The sequence below is a fragment of the Anguilla anguilla genome, chromosome 2 (genome assembly GCF_013347855.1).
Source record: "Anguilla anguilla isolate fAngAng1 chromosome 2, fAngAng1.pri, whole genome shotgun sequence".
NCBI classification, from domain to species: domain Eukaryota; kingdom Metazoa; phylum Chordata; class Actinopteri; order Anguilliformes; family Anguillidae; genus Anguilla; species Anguilla anguilla.
The window spans coordinates 39,526,887-39,545,070 of NC_049202.1; the positions used below are offsets into that span (position 1 = coordinate 39,526,887).

General features: G+C 43.8%; 1 protein-coding gene across 1 annotated transcript; it reads left to right on the forward strand.

The window, feature by feature from the left end:
• The first annotated feature begins 311 nt into the window (after window positions 1–311).
• Window positions 312–17,873, forward strand: LOC118220885 (LIM domain-containing protein 2-like). Its single transcript, XM_035405295.1, has 4 exons — window positions 312–498; window positions 13,449–13,493; window positions 13,894–14,030; window positions 14,347–17,873. The coding sequence occupies exons 1-4, from the start codon at window positions 496–498 to the stop codon at window positions 14,498–14,500; spliced, it is 339 nt and encodes a 112-aa protein (XP_035261186.1). The 5' UTR covers window positions 312–495; the 3' UTR covers window positions 14,501–17,873.
• Window positions 17,874–18,184: the final 311 nt, after the last annotated feature.

The following is an 18,184-nucleotide window of genomic DNA, read 5'->3' on the forward strand; positions in this document are numbered from 1 at the left end:
TTAAATAACGGTAATTCGAGGTAATAATTACTTGTAATGACAACCTAATACATCTGCCAAATTAGATCTGTGCCCTAATTTGGCTCCTTTCAAAACGATCGTTAAATAAACTTGTATATATCCACATGAAGCTAAAAGGTAACGTTTTACCACCCGAAACATGACCGTGCGCACGGAAAGAACCGAGCCTCTTGTAATTACTGCTGGTACCGCTGTCGACGTACGAGGGCACAGATTGCAAATTCGGGTGAGGTAGGAGGAGGAGAAAGGGGCTGTGACTGTGGCCAATCGCGTACAACATCCTGCTGATTAAAAAGGAGAAGAAAAAAACCCAGAGAGAAAGAACAAGCCTAAGAAGCCGGTTGGCACACAGACAGAAGTACAATCCCCCTTCATAGCCGTATTGTAAGTGCGGACGAGAAAGCCATCGACGAAAGCACATTGAGCTGACGCGTGGACCGTGCTTCTTTTTTAACCGTTGACAACAATACACAGATGGTGAGTCGCTCCTTTCTTGTTTGTTTCTACGCGAATAGTACAGTCAGTGAACCATCTACCCCCCTTGCCTCCTTTGCTTTTTTGTGAAAGGGGATGGTGTGCATGCATTCGGTTGGAAATCATTGTAGCTAGCTATTGTATTATGTTTTCGGTGTATAATAAACCCATGTCTGTCGAGGAAAAATGTATTCAGTACAGAAAGCGCGAAACAATATCTGCTTTGAATGCATTTAAATAAGTTGGCTCAAAGCAAAACGTCCATGTTTATGTACCTTCTTGGTCTTAAGGTATATCCTAATAAATTGTGTTTTATTCTCGAAGCTCATTTTGTATTTAAAGAGTTGCTTTTGGTAGACAAAACAGAAATTGCTGGTGGAAGCGTGCATTGCCAATTGGAGCTTCCGCTTCTATTAGCTTTGACTTGCGGAATGGAGTATGTGGTCCGTGTGATGCTGTGATGTACTTGCATTGTGGGGCTATTAGCTTATACTACCTGAGCCTGAGGATGACCGGTGTCAAAGCAGCTGCATCGTTAACGCCGGTCCCCCAGGTGGTTCGCCGTATTGAGCTCTGTCGTGAAAGGTGACACAAAGGCCATGCATTATTTAATCATTCATGCTGAACACCGCTCTACAAAGAGCCTGACATCTTTTCTCCTGAGCTATGTCCGTTACATAAACGGCTGGCGGAAATTTACTGAGGAGGGTCTCGCTAGCTAAAGCAAGTCTGAATATAATTGGGTCTGAAGACAGCGATAATAACACCAGCCTTAGACTATATCATCGAAAGTAAAGTAAATCGGCTGTTGCTGTGGGCTATGTTGTTCACGAATTCGAATCTTTACGCAGAGTCAACAAACTCATCAGCAAGATTGTATTTTTGGATATGATTCGTGTGCGCGATTTGCATCCCGCGTTAAACGGAGTGTTGTACAATACAGTTGCATGGTTTTCCCTGACTACTGTGTAATTTAAAATATGTACAACGATCTTTAATCCATGTAGGATGATTATTTGAGGATTGTACTCATTGCCAGGTGACAAGCAGCCAACTGAGCCTTAGTCTGTATGGATTTGATGTGGATTTAAAAACCATAATAATGACCTGTGACTTTGTCTTCCTCTCAATTCAGACACTAGCAGTTGGTATAAACACCTCACAGACACCTTAATTTGGCCAACTTCACAGTGACAGGCCTCCGTTCCACTCAGGCAGAGTCACTAGTGAACAAATTACAATAGAATGGAAAACAGCAAACTTTACAACCTAGTTTCCCAATTCGGCTTGCTTATGGCGCTATTTTTCTCTGTGTGTCAGTGGAGCTAGCAGTCAACGTGAACATTTGGACGAACAACAAGGCCAAATTCTTGTTTAACCTGTTTTCACTATTTGTCATAAAGCACTGTTCTCGGTAATTACAGTTTTTGCACATTACATTGAGCTCCCATTTCTTGCTGAGTGCTGAGATGGAGGACGTTTCCTGCATGGTGACTGGTCGGTGCTGAAGTTCACTGCAGCCGGGCTGCATATTAACATGTTGGTTTATAGCCTACATGAAGCATAAACTTGGATAATTTGTTTCATCATCATTTTTGTGTGCAGCAGCGTAGCATGTTGGTTAAGCAGCTTGGCTTGTGACTCAGATGTTGCAGGTTTTAGTCTTCGATGGGAGACTCTTGTTGTTCCCCTTGACAAGGTACTTAACTTGATTGCTTCTGTAAACTTTTAGTTGTATGAACGGGTAATGCGTTTTTAAAAAGCAGCTTAAATTCCTCTGGAATGGGCATCTGCTAAGCAAGTAAATAATGGAGTGCAATGTTTGCAAAGCCACCTTCTGTTTCTGTGTGAAGCGAAGGCTAATAATAATTGTAATTGTTCAAAAGAAGCTGCTTGAACAAGGTCTGCCTGGATGTTTAACAGGCATACAGGGACTGTGTGGCAAAGGGCACAAGGGCATTCCCACCGTACAGCCACCATATTCCCCGCCAATCGTCTGGCGGAGTAAGTCTAATTTTGTGTCGTGTTCAGCTAAACAAATGCACGATGCAAAGTAGGATTCATAGTATTAGTATTTCCTCGGGTGAGCTGGCAGGCTAAAGTTAAGGAAAAGCAGCTCATCAGTAGTTTAATGTTGTTCATGTAGTTCCTGTGCACGTAAGCACGAACATGCGCACACACACACACACACACACACACACACACACACACACACACACACACACACAATTACTGTTGCAAAGGGACAAACCTTCCTACTCAGACTAACACACATTCATGGCTTTGAGCAACTAACCAGCAAGGCTTTAGTCCCTGCTCAGCCAGCCAACACTCTTTTTCTTCCACTCAAATATCAGCCAGGAGGTTTTGCTCTCTCTCTCTCTTTGTGGTGAAGTCACTGGCCAGTGTCTTACTCCTAGAGAGTGATATTAAATTTAAGAAAAGCTCAGAATTTCAGCAATGGGGACAACCTTCATACAGCCAAAGGCATAGAATTTTATGGGGAGAAAGAACTTCAGATGTTTTGTGGCAAACAGGTTTACAAAGTGGCTAGTTTATTTTGGGGAAAGGCACTCCGACTGCACAAGTGAAAAGTATCTCCCTTGTAAATATATCAGCGCAGGTAGTCTAGTCTTGTTAAAGCCCCTTGACATTATAATTGCACTATAAACATAATATCGTATGCATATCATTCTGTGCACATCCATTTTGTTGTAATGATATAGGCCTAATCCCTTCAGCAATGTGAATGTAGTAACCTCTGCACTTTCTGTAACAATGTTTTGTCTATGAGTCATTATGAGCTGAGTGAAAACAATTTGACTGTAATGCAAATGTACAAGGACATGTACCTTATAAAAAATAAAATATTTGTGCAGCAAAGTTCTTGGAAAAAGCAAAGTTTTTTCCAGCATACTTTCCTCTCAGTGTGTTGTACATTTATTTCGGCTTCCTGCATACACACTTGGAACTTCCACTAGGCACCATTTAATTGTGTGGAGGTTCTGTACTGTCATAATGCGGTTACTGTACGCCTTTGAAAACCCTATTTAAAAGGGAAGCTCTGTTCCAGGTCAATAATATTATGTTTGCCAGTAAATATTGACGGATCTGTAAATTCATACGTCCTTGCTGGGAAAGCTCAGTGTATTATATATGCAGCATTGTTTTTCAGCCCTACATCTCACACTCCATTGCAGACTCACTTCTGCATATTCCGGAAAATTTGTTTTATTTCATTCTTTAGACCCTTTAATGTTGGTGTCCGTGTTGTGTATGCATGTGTGTGTCTTGAATAGTTACTAAAAAATTAAAGGCATTGTATATGTTTGTTTGTGCTGCAGGTTGTTGCCAGTAATTAAATTTTGACATTGAATAAAGAATTGCATGCAATTGTATCAAGTTGCTAGCTAGCAAATAGGCTAACACAGGTCCTTGCTATGAACACCGATTGAGGCTTAAAGCACACACATCTGTGGACTGGGTCAGGCTGTATCATTAGCCCACTGACTGGAGGTTCATTGTGGTGAGTCAAACCTTGGGTTTCTTCTGCATCCCCTACTCTTTTCTCCAGAAGAGTTTTTAAAAATTATACTTATAAAAATCTGTTTGAAGAGGGGCCTCGGCCAGAATGGAAAATTGCGGACCAATTTTTTAAAAATTGGTACCACAAGAAATGGGTTTATAGCATCCAGGGCAGGTGTGTTTATAGGCAAAATTATGAATTTGTCAGTGATAATGCAAAACAGAAGTAGATTTGCATTTCATATTCAGATTTTCAAGCATTCAGATATGACTGTATACTTGTTCATATGTCATCAAACATGAACATATTGACAGTGACCAGACTTATCCTGTAGGCGTGTTCATTTTCCCACTGCTTGCATAAAAATGTGTTTGCCAGTTGCAGCAGTTGCTGTAATAAAATATACGCCCGCCCCCCACCCCCCCCCCACCCCCCAGTCTGGATGATTATTTAGTCTTCCAGCCTCCCAAGAAGGTTAAAGTACAGGAAAGAACAGACTGGCTTTAGTTTTAGATTCCAGCATCTCATGCCAGATCACCCCTACTGGAGCTCTGCGTGCACAGCCTGTGTTTGTGGCACAGAGTGAAGGCTGTGTGTCCAGTCCTGCTGTCTTTCACCAGTAGGGGGTGCTATCCTGTATTGTGAGAGGATAATGTCCTGCCGGGTAAATGGGGAGAGGTTCCTCGTGTATTTATCAGGAGACATTCCTTTAGCCTGGCCGTGGGTCGGACAGGATGGAGCACGTTGTCCTTAAATCATCTTAAATCATGGCCCTGAGACAGCTATGGTTGTGAAATACAAAGCAGTGAGAGATAGCATCAGTATTTCTGCTCATGGCTGTTTTCAAATTTCACATTAGAAAATCAGAACTGCTGCTTGCTGTGTTTTTACGGGTTTTAAGTCAACACTCTGTCAATGACAACCTCTGTTAAATATTACCTTTTGGAAGACGACCGATGGCTATTATGCTTTTGAGCAGCTAATGTTCTGTCTTGCTTTTTGATTTGGCTCACTGCTGGCATTCTTTCATGCTTTTGTGTGCTCGTAGTTTATTGTTCCTTCTGAGATTTGCAGCCACACTGCACAGTACAGGTTGATCAAAACCAACAGTGATGGTATGAGGTTCTTACTTTTCATTTACAACTCTGGTTGACTTCCCAAACCTGCATTTCAGACTGGCTGTGCAGCTGTTTTTTCAGTCTCTGCAGCATAATCTCTGTGCAGTTTCATATTCTTTGGCTTGGCCATGTCACATTCTCAATGGGCACATCAACTTGCTTGGCAGGAAATTGCATTTAAAGTAAAGAAATCGTTTGAAGACAGTTGTGGTTATAGTGTTTAATAGAGAATAAGCACAATGACATGACACATGTTCAGTGAACTTATACTATGCAGCCATACTTGGTCTTAATTCAAGATATGCTTTAATCAGTTTTCTTTTCTCAAAGAATTAGTGTCCCTTTTTCAGACTGTAAGTGGGGTTACCTCATACTAGCAGGCTGTTTTGAATTACTGACTCAAAACTTTATGTTCTGGCCTAAAAACAAGGAAAACATTTGTTGGCTCCAGTGACCTTATTCGCCATGTATAATCATCATCTTGAATCTTAAAACTCTTTTGGTTTTCGTTTGTTTTCATTACCTCCGTTTTAAATTGTATTCATAGCTGTGTAGTATAGCTGTGAATACCCTTTATTATGGACAGGGCAAACTTTATTTTCAGGCCAGGTCCATTGAATGCACTGGAGTCTGAACATAAAAGCATCCTGATTCTGTTGGATTTAACACGCTCTTTGTACTGAACATGGTGTGTGTGGATCACTGGCCCCACTCAATGTGACCGGGCACACTTTAATATACCTGGGCCACGCAATACTTTCAGAGGGGCTTAGTGCAGCCAATTCCCTTAGACTCTTAAGCTGATTCACAAGCCCTACGATCTGAATTACCAAGAGATGATCCTGCTACCATCCCCCCCTGCTCTCCTCTGCTGTGTGTCTCTGCATGTTGACCCCCTGGCTCTGGCTCCCGGTGTGTTCCTGCCAGTGAGGAGGAGCACGATCGCATCTCCAGCGACGTGTCAGGACACTGACGACTCGGGGCAGATTCCTCTCGCACCCTCTCCCGTTTCTTCACAGGCCGGGGGGGAGTGTAAATATCTCGAGGGCATGTTTTTCTTGCTGCTAACTGCACCTCTCGGTGGAATGCGATGTGGGTATCGGAGGAATGTTCAGGTGAAGCGACGTTGTTTGCAGTCCGCGTGCTGTCGGAACAGGAGGAGCTATGAGCTCGTCCAACCCTTCTTATGTTTCCTGTTTCTGCCTGAGGACCCGAGGACCACGCGCTTTATTCAAATGATCAACATCAGCCGTGGGCTAAGAGATATTCACTGGTATCGTAACCACGGTGCTCCTCAGCGTTTGACGTACTGGCGGAGAGTGGCTTTGAACTTGCCGTCTGAGAGGCATAACAGGCCAGCGAATGCCTGGCGTTCCGGTCATTGATCTCGGAGGCCCTCAGCCAGGTGTGAAGAACGGCGTTACTGTAAAACAAACCACTACAGCATATGTTTCCTGTGAACACTACCACTTAAGTTAATTTTGAACACTGCCATTTATGTTCACTTTGAACACTGCCAATTAAGTTCAGGTGGCTCTGTCGAGAGGCATTGGAAAATGTTGATGTGATTCTAAAAGCAGGAGTCACCGTATTGGAGAATGATTCTTTCTCGTGCCTCCTGTTGCCCTGTCTTGTGGCAAAGCCCTGTTATCACAGTGGCTGGTCAACTGGTTTGTATCATTTTTTTCAGATTTTGCAATGATACACATTTTAGTGTCCTGAATTTCTGGGAGGAATGCTGTTTTTGCAATGAACCGAACCGCCATTTACAAAGTCACCTGCTCCGCCATCTGTGTCAATGAGTCTGCTGGCAGCAGCTTACTCTTAATCAATGGCCATACCCACCCGCAGATTAAACTGGCAAGATGATTCATTATTATTTTATGCTAACTGATGAATCAAATTAAAACCCGGTGGAAATATTCTCTTCTTCAGTGCTGAGGACAGCAAAACATAGGGGATTGCGGCTTGTGTTTTGAAAGTAATTTTATTCTCAAGCATGTGTTCATTTGTAATGACCAGTTTTTTTCTTTCTGGTGTAATATGTGTGTATTGCTTTTATTTTTTTAACTGTTTGTTTTACTGGAAGTGATATGTTGGATGTACTGGAATTCCTACACTGCATTCTGGTAGGGCTGTGGCACTAAACTTTGGGTGAGATTTTCCTCAGTAAAAACATTAGCGCCTGTTTAAGTGCTTGGGCCAGTCAGGGGTCAGTCATGAATGCCCTGTGAGGGAAAGCTACTCATACATTAGGGGCAGTTGCATCACTTGAACTCTTCGTTGTTTCTTAGAGTTTATGATTGGCATGGGGAGGGTAAAATTGTTTTCTAATTGTTAAACTCTGATGAGTGTCCCAGAGGACTAGGATTACCCATCCTTAAGTTATCAGTACTGCTGTTGGCCTGTCTGGGCAGTACATTTCAGACTTATTCTAAACTAAGGGTAGGACATTCTTCAGTTTTCTGTAAATGATTACAGACTAATTTGTCTTTGCGTTTACTTTTTTGTGCCCAAAGCTCATTTTATAGCAGCAGACCCATTGAAAGATGTCGCAGAACACTGTTTCTGGTGTAGGCTAGCCTGCATGACAACGCTGCTTGGAAGGGGGACAAGGGACGGGGGCTGGAGGGGCTGGGGAGTGTGGTGGTGGTGGTGGTGGTAGGAGCAATGGTGGTTGTGGGATGGGGGGTGGGGTGGGCCTGAAGCACAAGATGTAGGCTATATATGCTTTGACCGGTTGCTATGGCAATCAGTTTTGAAAGATGCAAAAAAAAAAAAAAAAAAAAAAAACGACTTCCGATTTTCTGATTGCATTTTTTCTAAACGTTTAAGATTCGTTCCCACGTCTGGGCCCATGTAGCCTAAGCACTCTGTTTGACCAGCTTGATGTCCATGCGAGTGGAGTTGCTCTGTGCTCATTCTGCTTTCATAGCTCTTGCAGAGCAGTAGGTGAGATTTGTCCCAGCAATGGCATTACAGGATCTTCCCTCATATTCTCCAGGGGAGGGAAAGTTTAAACCTGAATCAGAGGAGTGGTGAGACTGAGCCAATCAAAGTGTGTAATTCAAAAGTATATGTCCATCTATTTCTGTGATTCCTCACAGGAACAGTTTCAGTCTCATAACACGGTTAGAATCAGGAAAAAAAAATCTATCCTTGAAGTCAAGAATTCAAGGTGTTTCACATAGAATGCTGAGACAGTCATTGGGTATATAAAATGTGGCCTTCTACATTTGAAGTTGGTATCTGAATACAACCTGTGGATTTTCAATTTCAGGGGGCACAATTTTGGTATATTTTAAAATTTTCTTTTTTAAAAAAAAATTTTTTTTTTTAAACTTAAAAAAAAAAAAATTTTTTACCCAGGGTAGGTTCGCTGAGCGCGGATGCTCATTTGCAAGAACGCCCTGCTTCACACTCATACACATTCACACTTGGGAGCTGCCCAGTACAACCACAATCCTCTGTTTGTTGGCCACTGAGCAGCTCCACCAACGAGTGATCTGGTCATGTGTATTTTATTTAAAATTATATTCTGTGTGAGCACTGAGAATTGCTCTATTTCAATATATGTGATCGTGTCATCAAAAGTTGCTGTACCAAATTCAATCTCGCATGAATCAAAAATCCAGTGAAGTTTTTCGATGTTCTGGAGTTTTGACTTATGGGAGTGGTGATGCGCCTCTCGGAGGAGTCTTGGTAGCGGAAATGCACTGTGCCTGGGCCTGGACCATCCCATGCCACACCTCTCCCCTTTAGGCATGTCCGGTGCGCCCATCGCCCCACCACCCCCCGGCCCCCCTCACACGTTCATATCCAGTCTCCAGTCATCGGCAAACCCCATTAAGCCTCTTATATGGCCCCACATTGCAGATAACACTCGTGCTCTCGACTTCCTGTTGGGGCTCCAGGGAACCACACAGGAAGTCAGATTCGTTATCGTAACTGTCAGCCGTCTACACGATACCGCGACGCAGCTACGAGCGTGCTTGTACAAATAAGGCAAAGAGAGAAATACTGTGAGTTGGCACCAGCCAGAACGGGACATTGCTGTGTGTGTGTCTATATATCCATGCACATGCTTGTTTCAGAAGAACCAAATGACAGCTGTTATTTAACCATGAAGCAACTTTACATTTCAACCCCGTTTGCATTTGTGTGTTGAAATGGCCTCGTCCTGTTTCATAAGGCAGTACTGTGCGTCCTCATTTCTCAAGGAAAAGCAAGTTCACAAATTTGCATGATGCAACTTGCGAAGCATGTTGAATTTTTTAAATGTTGTTTGGTGATTACTTTCAAAATGCATTACAGTATTGGGGAGCGCCCTTGTGACCAAGTATGGAATGCTGTCTCATGGACATAATTAAACCAGATGTTACTTGTGATCATGCATTTTTTTTTTAATTATGTTTTTGCATAATCATTACTGTTCTTCACAGTAGGCCTTGTGATAGGAGTCACACATTTTCTGTAAAACTGTAAAACTAACTACTCACGGTGGTCAGAGTCACAGGAAATGGGTGACTACACTTCTGCTTGCAGTATCTGTACTCTTCTTTTCCACATCTACAGGAAGCCGTAGTTCTCGAAAACGGTTGAGTCCTCGTTCATCTCTTACATTCTCACAATTACCTGTGCCACATATGGAACTAAAAGGCTCACCGTTCCCCTGAAGTAACTCAAACTCACACGCAACACCGGACATGCGGTCAAGTTATTGGTGTCAGATTTGAGCATGGTTTAAGTCTGTTTCATCATCTCTAATTTTGAAAGACTGTGCACCTGCCTGCCACTACTGGGATAAAATAAGAAGCACAAAGATCATGTTAACAATTGTAATCATTGTAGGTAGGTAGGTAGGTAGGTAGTTTATTTATTTTTTTAAAAGCGAGTGGACAGTCTGAATTTTGTCCCTTTACTCAGATGGGCGGAAAGCAGAGCAGGTTACTGATGGAGATGGGATGGCGGTACCAGTGCCATGACGGTGAATCAACCGTCTGACCAGGCACATGGGAGGTGGTTTGTATGTGGCTTGAGAGTGTGCCGCCCCCCCAGTCTGCACCGCACGTTCTGTGCCGTGCGGCCTTCCCCGTGTTTTTCGCTCTGTGACATTTGCTTAATGCGGTCGTGAAAGCCGTGAGCAGCGGCAGCTGATGTCTTCTCCTCGCAGCTCGTTTTGCATGTGGGGGGTGGGGCGGGGGGGTGTTGTCTGCGACTCAGACTCCCTTGGGGGTGCTGTCCTCGCAACTGTCAAACATGGTCAAGTTGGACCGCAAATGGCTAACGGCATAGAAAGAGGGGAGGGGGGGGAGGGGGGGAGGGGCAAGACTATCTTAGGGCGAAGTCAGGAAGTGGCCGAAGCTCCCCTCTAAATGAAATACGACTCCAAATAAGGAGCGTTTGGAACGTTCTGGAAAGAGACGGTGTAATTGCAGCGGAGCCGAGGCCCTCAGGAGGATGAAGCGGTTCCCCCGGGGGGCCGGGTCGCGCTGACGCACAAGCTAGCCGCGATCCTCGCCTCGCCGTCTCCAGGGAGGGCCCATCTGTCCCCGGCGACACGTTCCCCGACGCGGCGGCCGACTAGGCCACCGCTAATCGCGCTCCCGCCCCTAATCCCCACGGCCCTCCCGCCCGCTCCGTATGTCTCCCCCGCCGCGTCCCGGCTGCAGCCGACGCTTCTGACGTGGGGACTGTGTGAGATGAGCCCGAACGTGTGCAAGAAATGGGGTGGGGCGGCGGGGTTTGGGTTAAGCCCAAAAAAATCACCTTTTTGATGGCTACTGAATGGCCCGCCGCTTTAGATTTTATATAGTTTTTTAATGTTGTTGACTATTTAAGAGTGTGTGGTGTGATTAAAGAACAGTGTTTTGTTTATGGTTTATGTAGTCCTTTTTTTTTCTCCCAAAGACCTCCATTCTCTCTAGAGAATGTGCCCATTGAGTCTTAAGTGATGGTCTGTTTTTTTTTCAGTTACAAAACAATTTTCAGTTTCGGGTGAAGTCTCAGTTCTCCAGCAATGTGCATTTTCCCTTTGATGGCAGGAGAAACCACCCACTCTCAGCAAAGGGTCTTCTTTGTCAAGCCTGTCAAAATTTGAATCATTGGTCACATTTGATGTAGTTCCCTAGTGTCAGAGTGCAGTCCAGATTCTCAGACCTTTTCTCAGACTTTTTTTTCTTTTATTTGTTTTCATATGAGGCTTGCCAATATCTCACATGAAGGTAGATAAATTCTTTGAGAGGTTTTGTGTTGAGAGACAAGAGTGTGTCCCAGCCCAGAAAGGAGAGGTGCAGCGAGCTCAGAAACAGTGTGTGTGAACAGTATGTGTGTTTGAGTTGCCTCGTTTGCTTGTGTGTGCATGTAACTATAGAACACATACTGTACGTAGAACTGAAGTGACAGAGAGTTCAATGACTGTGCTGATGGAGGAAAATTAACCAACATAATTCTGCTTGCATGTCAAGTTTCTAGTAAGTATGGTATTCTGACGTGTTATGGCCTGCTAGTTCATCATTTCCAGGCTGAAGCTTTCAGTGGCCTGAAAATAATAAAGGAAGCTTACAATGAGGCATGAGCAGCCTGGTTTCACACAAACGGTGCACTGTGTGAATGAGTGCATGTGCGGCAGGCGTGCGTCTGCGTGTACGTGCACCTGCGTGTGTGCATTTGCGCGCAGGCGTACGTGCGGTGGAGAGACGGCTCCATAACTTCATCTTCAGGGCATCGCTGTCAGCCTCATATCAGGGTTCCATAAGCTGTTGCCATGGCAATTTCTGTGTGAGTGTCAGCTTCTTGTTCTCAACTTGAGTTATTGAACACTGATCGATGACTGAAGAGCGAGAGAGCCGGTATCGGTTGCGTAATTATTTATTTCTATCGTTTGACCGATGATACCGATGCCATGCGTGTAAGTAAGTGTGCCTGCGTGTCTGTGACTGTGGCTGTGCAATGAAGCACCAGCTCCATCAAGAACAGCTTGCATTCCCAGACAGCTGGCTGTTGGGTGAGCTGCAGTCTTGCCGAGGCGTGCAGAAATCCTGGTGATGCAAGAACCAGATGGAGCATTCAGAGAGAGACTGGACTGTAATAATGGTGCAGATGGAGGTCTGGATAGGGCCTATATTTTTTAAAATGTTGCTCTTTCCCATTTTATTGCACCTCTCTGCCTTTTACAATCTAAACACAGCCCAATTTTTTATGTAACAAGGCAGACAGGGAGGGGGGAGAGGAACTGAAACGAGTGTGGGGGGGGGGGGGGGGGGGGGGGGGAGGCGGCTGGCTGTCACAGGACTTGGAGTAGAGGAATCGCCAACCTCAGGGATTTTATTTGGAAAGCAATTTCAGTTGACTACAACTCGCTCCAAGCCATTCTCCAAACTGACGTTTACTTCAAGGAACAAAATAAACGGCCTGCTTCCTTTTCGGATCCTAAGCTGCTGGGAACGGACTCGCGGTCTCCACAAATAAAACTGAAACTGTGATGAGAAGGAAGTGCAGTCGTCCAGACCTCGAAGCCCTTCAGCCCGTGCCCGTGTGATGTTATTCCATACCTCTGCTGTTGAGTGGCTCAGTCAGTCCCTGTGTGGATTGGGGGTGGTGGGGTGGGGGGTGGGGGGGGGCAGAGGGGGCAGCGGGGGCAGCGGGGGGGCTGCTCCTGAAGCACAGCAGTGCAGCTCCTTATTCCCCTGCCGCCCACGGGCCAGGAGCACACAAGCTCGCTCCCCTGACCCCCTTTAGATCACCTTTGTTTCTTTCTTTGGATTTACTTTTGGGATAGTGATATAGCTATTGCTGGGCAATTATTGGTTATCTGTCTAGTGGCGTTTTGTTTTCTTACTATAGTATTTGTTGTTTGTTAGGGTAGCATGACACATTGATTCTAAATGGGCCTCTGTGCCTTCTTGGTGATATCACATTTTTGTGTTCAAGAGACCAGCACTTCTGTATGGCACTCTGGATAAGAGACCTGCTAAGTGAATGTAATATAATGCACTGATTGGTTAATCTAAATGATGTTACCTTTTCACCAGTGTCCTTTTCAGAGGATGGTTTCTGTTCACATTGTTGCCCTAGGTCTTTGTCAACTGCATAAAATGGGTTTGTGCTTTTCTGTCACACTGGCCGAAATTGTGTGTCACCCCCTTAACACCATACTGTGGTCAGCCGTGTGTGAGCTGTAGCACTGTGCTTAAATATGACAGGAAGAGGAGGGCATCTCTCTCGCTTGTACTGCTCTCTCCAGCTGGTGCCCATGTGACAGGAAGTAGCTTTGGGTCCCAACATTCACATTCATTTCCTTACTGCAGGACACCAGCACGACCCCTGAAGACAAACCGGTGCAGCGCTCCAAGGTAAATGCCCTTCCTCTTCTGTTGCCCTTGCCACCTCCCCCACTTCTCCCCCTATCCTCTCTCCTGCTTTTTCCCCCTCTCCTCTTTCTCCACTACTCATCTCTCGGTAACGCTTAGATAGTTGGCATGCTTAAAGGTCAGGCACATCAACAATTGTTAAATATTTACTTAAATGTCTGTTTCATGCAACAAAGCCATTTCCATTCTCTTTCCACAATGTTTCCTCAATCATGAATTTAACACAGGACCCCTGGAGACGTGTATTATTATTTGTTATTGTTGAGCACCATTTCCTTGTGAGACATTCTGTCCTCCCTGCTAAGTGCCTTTATGTGTGTGTGTGTGTGTGCGTGCGTACATGTGTTTGCGCGTGCCCTCTGTGGTACGTTCTGTGGTACAGTCGTTCGGCTTTAAGGTCCAGAGGGAGCAGTGTTCATCCTGTGAGAAGACGGTCTATCCCATGGAGAGGCTTGTGGCAGACAAGCAGGTCTTCCACACAACCTGCTTCTGCTGCAAGCACTGCAACACAAAGCTCAGGTGGGAGGCTGAGGTTCTGTCCTGAAGCACCCTCTCACCCACACAACCTTCACTCAGCCAGGTCACGTGCTCGATCCTGAAGTGTACTTCATTAGCTTGCCATCTCAGCGTGGCGAACATGTCAGACAGTGCAGTTGTTTTGATGGTAATTGGAAGGCGGCGAAACTGCTTCATGAATGTAACTTGCCAGACTTGTCCACAATTAAGATGGCTTTAAAAGAAGGGCTCACGTTTTGTGTGAACATCACAATTAAGAAGATTGTGGAAAGGAGTCCCTGGTCCTTCCTGTCCTTACACTATTTCCTCTTCTCCACAGCCTGGGGTCCTATGCAGCCTTGGAGGGAGAGTTCTACTGCAAGCCGCACTTCCAGCAGCTGTTCAAGAGCAAAGGGAACTACGACGAGGGCTTCGGTCGTAAGCAGCACAAGGAGCTGTGGACCAACAAGGAGCCTGAGACCAAAACTGCATAACCATGCCTGCCTCTCTGCCCCAGCCCCCCCGCGCCCCCCACCCGCCCCCCACCCCCGCACAACCGACACGCAACCAACACCTGCACACTTCACATTCCAGCACGAGGGGGCACTCTTCGCTTCAAAGGACTGGTCATCTGCTTTCAGTTTGTAGCTTGCTGAAATCAGGCTTTCATTTCTTAATTTGGGTTTTGTTGCACAATTAAGTTTTTTTTATTTAGCATTTTGTTAGAACAATACATGAACAAACTAACCTATTAAATGGCTTCCTTTTATCTTTTATTTTTTGAAATTATATTTTTTAAATCGTATAACAATAGTGTCAGATACTATTGACTATTATATATTTATCCACCCCCAAAAGTCATTTGAATGCTCAGGTAAATTTATTGTTGGGGCATCAGTTTATTGGTGAGCATACATTAGAATATTACCTGCAGCAATTGTGTTTTTATTGCGAGAAAAAATTGCTTTATTACAGATTTCAGCGCAATTTCTTGTTTTATACTCTCTTAACGGACTGTTTTATGTTTTTTAAAGGATAATTCTTAATCAGCCAATAAATGAAATAAGACAGGGTCTTCTGTGTAACAAAGTGTGCAGGGTACCTTTTTGGCAGGGTATAATCTGTGAAACTACAGGGTACTCTCTACATATCTCACAAATCTACTGAAAGACCTGGCTTGGTGCGCTTGGTGGGAATACTTGTCTAACTGTAGGTAAATGTGCTCGAGTGCGGGAGGGGAGTGGGTTAAACGGGTTCGCCCTCAGCGGTTTTGTTTTTAGCGTTTGTTCGCGTGCGATCCAGACGTCTGTACAGCCGACCCCGTCTGCCGCTGGCTCTCTGTATCTTTGCCGTAGTCAATCCAACTCTGCCTCCTCCGTCTAGTCTACATTTCTGCGTCATCTTTCAGGGATTTTCCGTGTAGCTGTTCTCGACTTGAGCTTGATTTTCAGTGCTGTCTTAGGGTTTGTGTATCTGAGGTTGAGTGTTGCATGCTTGGTGGAATGAGAGCAATGCTGGGGCTGTGGAGTCATATTTTTGCACAGGAGAAGTGTCACACTGATCTCAGCATGCAGCAGTAGCTCATGCTCAGTGAATGTACGTAATGAACTCTGCTGTACCAATGTCTTAAAGCGGGACCACTTGAAATGTTTAGCAAGGTAGAAAATAATATCCTCTTGTCAATGTACTAACCTGTATTGTTCTTTATTATCATACTGATCTCCATCTAAACGTTCAACAAACATCAATGTTTAAACTGAGATACACAGATTATCATGTTACTGTGTGTATTTCACTAACATCCTTCCCATTACACATCCTATTGATTTTATTCTTACTGGAACAGGTATGTTAGCTTGTCAAGGTACAAACTTGGTTTTATAGTACAAATGTGAATGGGGTGATCCAAGTACGGAATTGTAACCACACCTGGGTGTACAGGAGTACTTCATTGACATTCCTAGCCGGAAAAAGGAAACGGTTGATCCCTTTCTACCTCAGATTTTGCAAACCAGTGCTCAGGAATTAGGCCTGGTTCAGGATGTGGCTGGAGCGCGGTCTCGGTATCAGCAGGTTTCCGAAAGTGTTCCGTTTCAAAAATGACAACTACAAATGTTTTGTGTTGTGAAGCGGAAGTAGAGAGGACCAAGTTCCTTATTTGGTTTGCCCCATGTCACCATCTATGTGATTAGTCAGTCAAGATGCTGGGAATTTGGCACAGACTGTAAGAGTCTGAGAGAATGTACACCGTGAGTTAGAAATTCAGTTGATATACGAGTCAGGGGGCTAAATGCATTGTGCTGATGTCATTACATAAGCTGAAACATAGGTTGTGCACTCGCGCACAGCAGCCTCTGTGCTGTTATAGTCAGTATTGGGACAGGGACCTGCCCTTGCTAGTGCAAACAGGATCAACATTTTTTTTGTGGTTCAATGTTGGAAATTTAATAACTAGCCCCGTGGCTGTGAAGAGCAGTTCTTCTCCTTTTCACACTTGCATTATGAATATACTGGCTTATCTGACAAATTGGCCCTGGTTTAAAAGTCAGTGTTACTAGCCTGGTGGTGTCAAATATATAAATTATATATTATAAACATTTTTTAAACATGAGACCAGAATATGTGACACCTTAACAACTGCATTTATGCAGTTAATAAGGTGGATATCTAGCCTTTAAAGTGTCCCTTCAGTCTTCAGGATGAGACGTTCCACTGTGTCTAGTCTATTTGTGCAGGATTCCCTCTGAAAGAGCGTTGGAAGCTTGGAGACACGATGGAACATTTTACTCTGTGCAGATTCCTATTTTATTAACAAAGTTAGTCCTTTCTGCTTAGAAGAAAATACATTGCTAAGACTTAAAACATGAACATTGCAGGCCTTAGATGTAACATGCCTAATGTACAGAGTCATTTTGTTCAGACCTCTGACCTGTGTGAGAGTGCTCTTTGCATAGTTTATTTCTTTAAAAAAATATATCCCTATATTTTCCAACACCTGCTTTAAGATTGTAGGCCTTATCCAGGAACAAGAAAAAAAAACAAAACACAGATCAAGCTCTTCGCAGTCAGGCATACAAAATGGCTGTGTTTGTATAGACGTTCTTAATGTGACTGCCCATTTCCCTTAATAGTATGCAGTCATTTCAGGCTATCCCCTGATTCTCCTGACCATTTCCTATCACACTCCAGTGTCCATCCCCTGGTTTTCATTCCCTCAGAATGTACACTGCAGTATGATGTACACTTTACATAATTGTGTTGTCTTGCATGTGAATTTCCCCTTTTTTAAAAACTTGTATTAGCCTCTGAACTAACTTGTGTTTTTAGAATTCGCTAAATAATTGAGGGGCCATGAGATTTCTGTTGGATTGGAAAGAGCCATGCACAAAAAGTTGTATCATCATCACCAGTAGAAGGTGAAAACCTTACTCTCTCTTTAGTACCGCAGTACCTAGTGTACTGCATGGTCCCTGTACATGCACACTCTTTGAATACTTTTTCAAATATTGGTGAAAAATTGCATTCAGAGTTGCATCTTGTTTGCGTATAAAGACTTACTAAAGATGCAGAAAGTCAGTGTTTTCAGTGAGGATGAGGAGAGATGTGTCATCATTTTATTGTGTAAACCTTCTATAAACTTGACGTGTGGAATGATGTTGTGGCCTTATAGCACAAGGGTGTTTCTGTTTTTTCTTTTGTATTTTCTTTTGTTTTTATACTTTTTGTATTCTCAAGTTGAATTGTGTAGAAAGAAGTAATGAAATGTGAACAAGATGTGCAAATTTGTTTCATCCAAATGATGTCCTTTGAGTTCAAAAAGTTTTCCTTTTTTACATGCATTTGAAAAAATAAAAATGATTCTGCTGACTTGCTTCTCTTTAATGACTTGAGTATTTCCAGCTGTGATTGTAGGTCCCTGACATTTAGTTTTTGCAGGACTGTACAGAAAAACAGTTGTATTGAAATTAAATCAAAATGATTGGATGGTGCATACATGTGCGCATGTTATACTATGCAGTGGATGTGAACATTTTTATCAGTTCTGGAATCCAGATGAAATAGCTTGCACATTATTCAACCCCATCCAGTGACTAAAGTGAATAGAATTATTCAAATCTTCAGTGCTATAACGAATTATGGTTGAAAGAAGCTGAATATCTGCAAAACCTGCAAAGAAA

Bases quoted from the DNA above. Each gene is read 5' to 3' on its own strand.
- LOC118220885 (XM_035405295.1), top strand. The intron at 13,494-13,893 runs GTAAATGCCCTT...TCTGTGGTACAG, and splicing joins AACCGGTGCAGCGCTCCAAG to TCGTTCGGCTTTAAGGTCCA. The intron at 14,031-14,346 runs GTGGGAGGCTGA...TCTTCTCCACAG, and splicing joins CACTGCAACACAAAGCTCAG to CCTGGGGTCCTATGCAGCCT.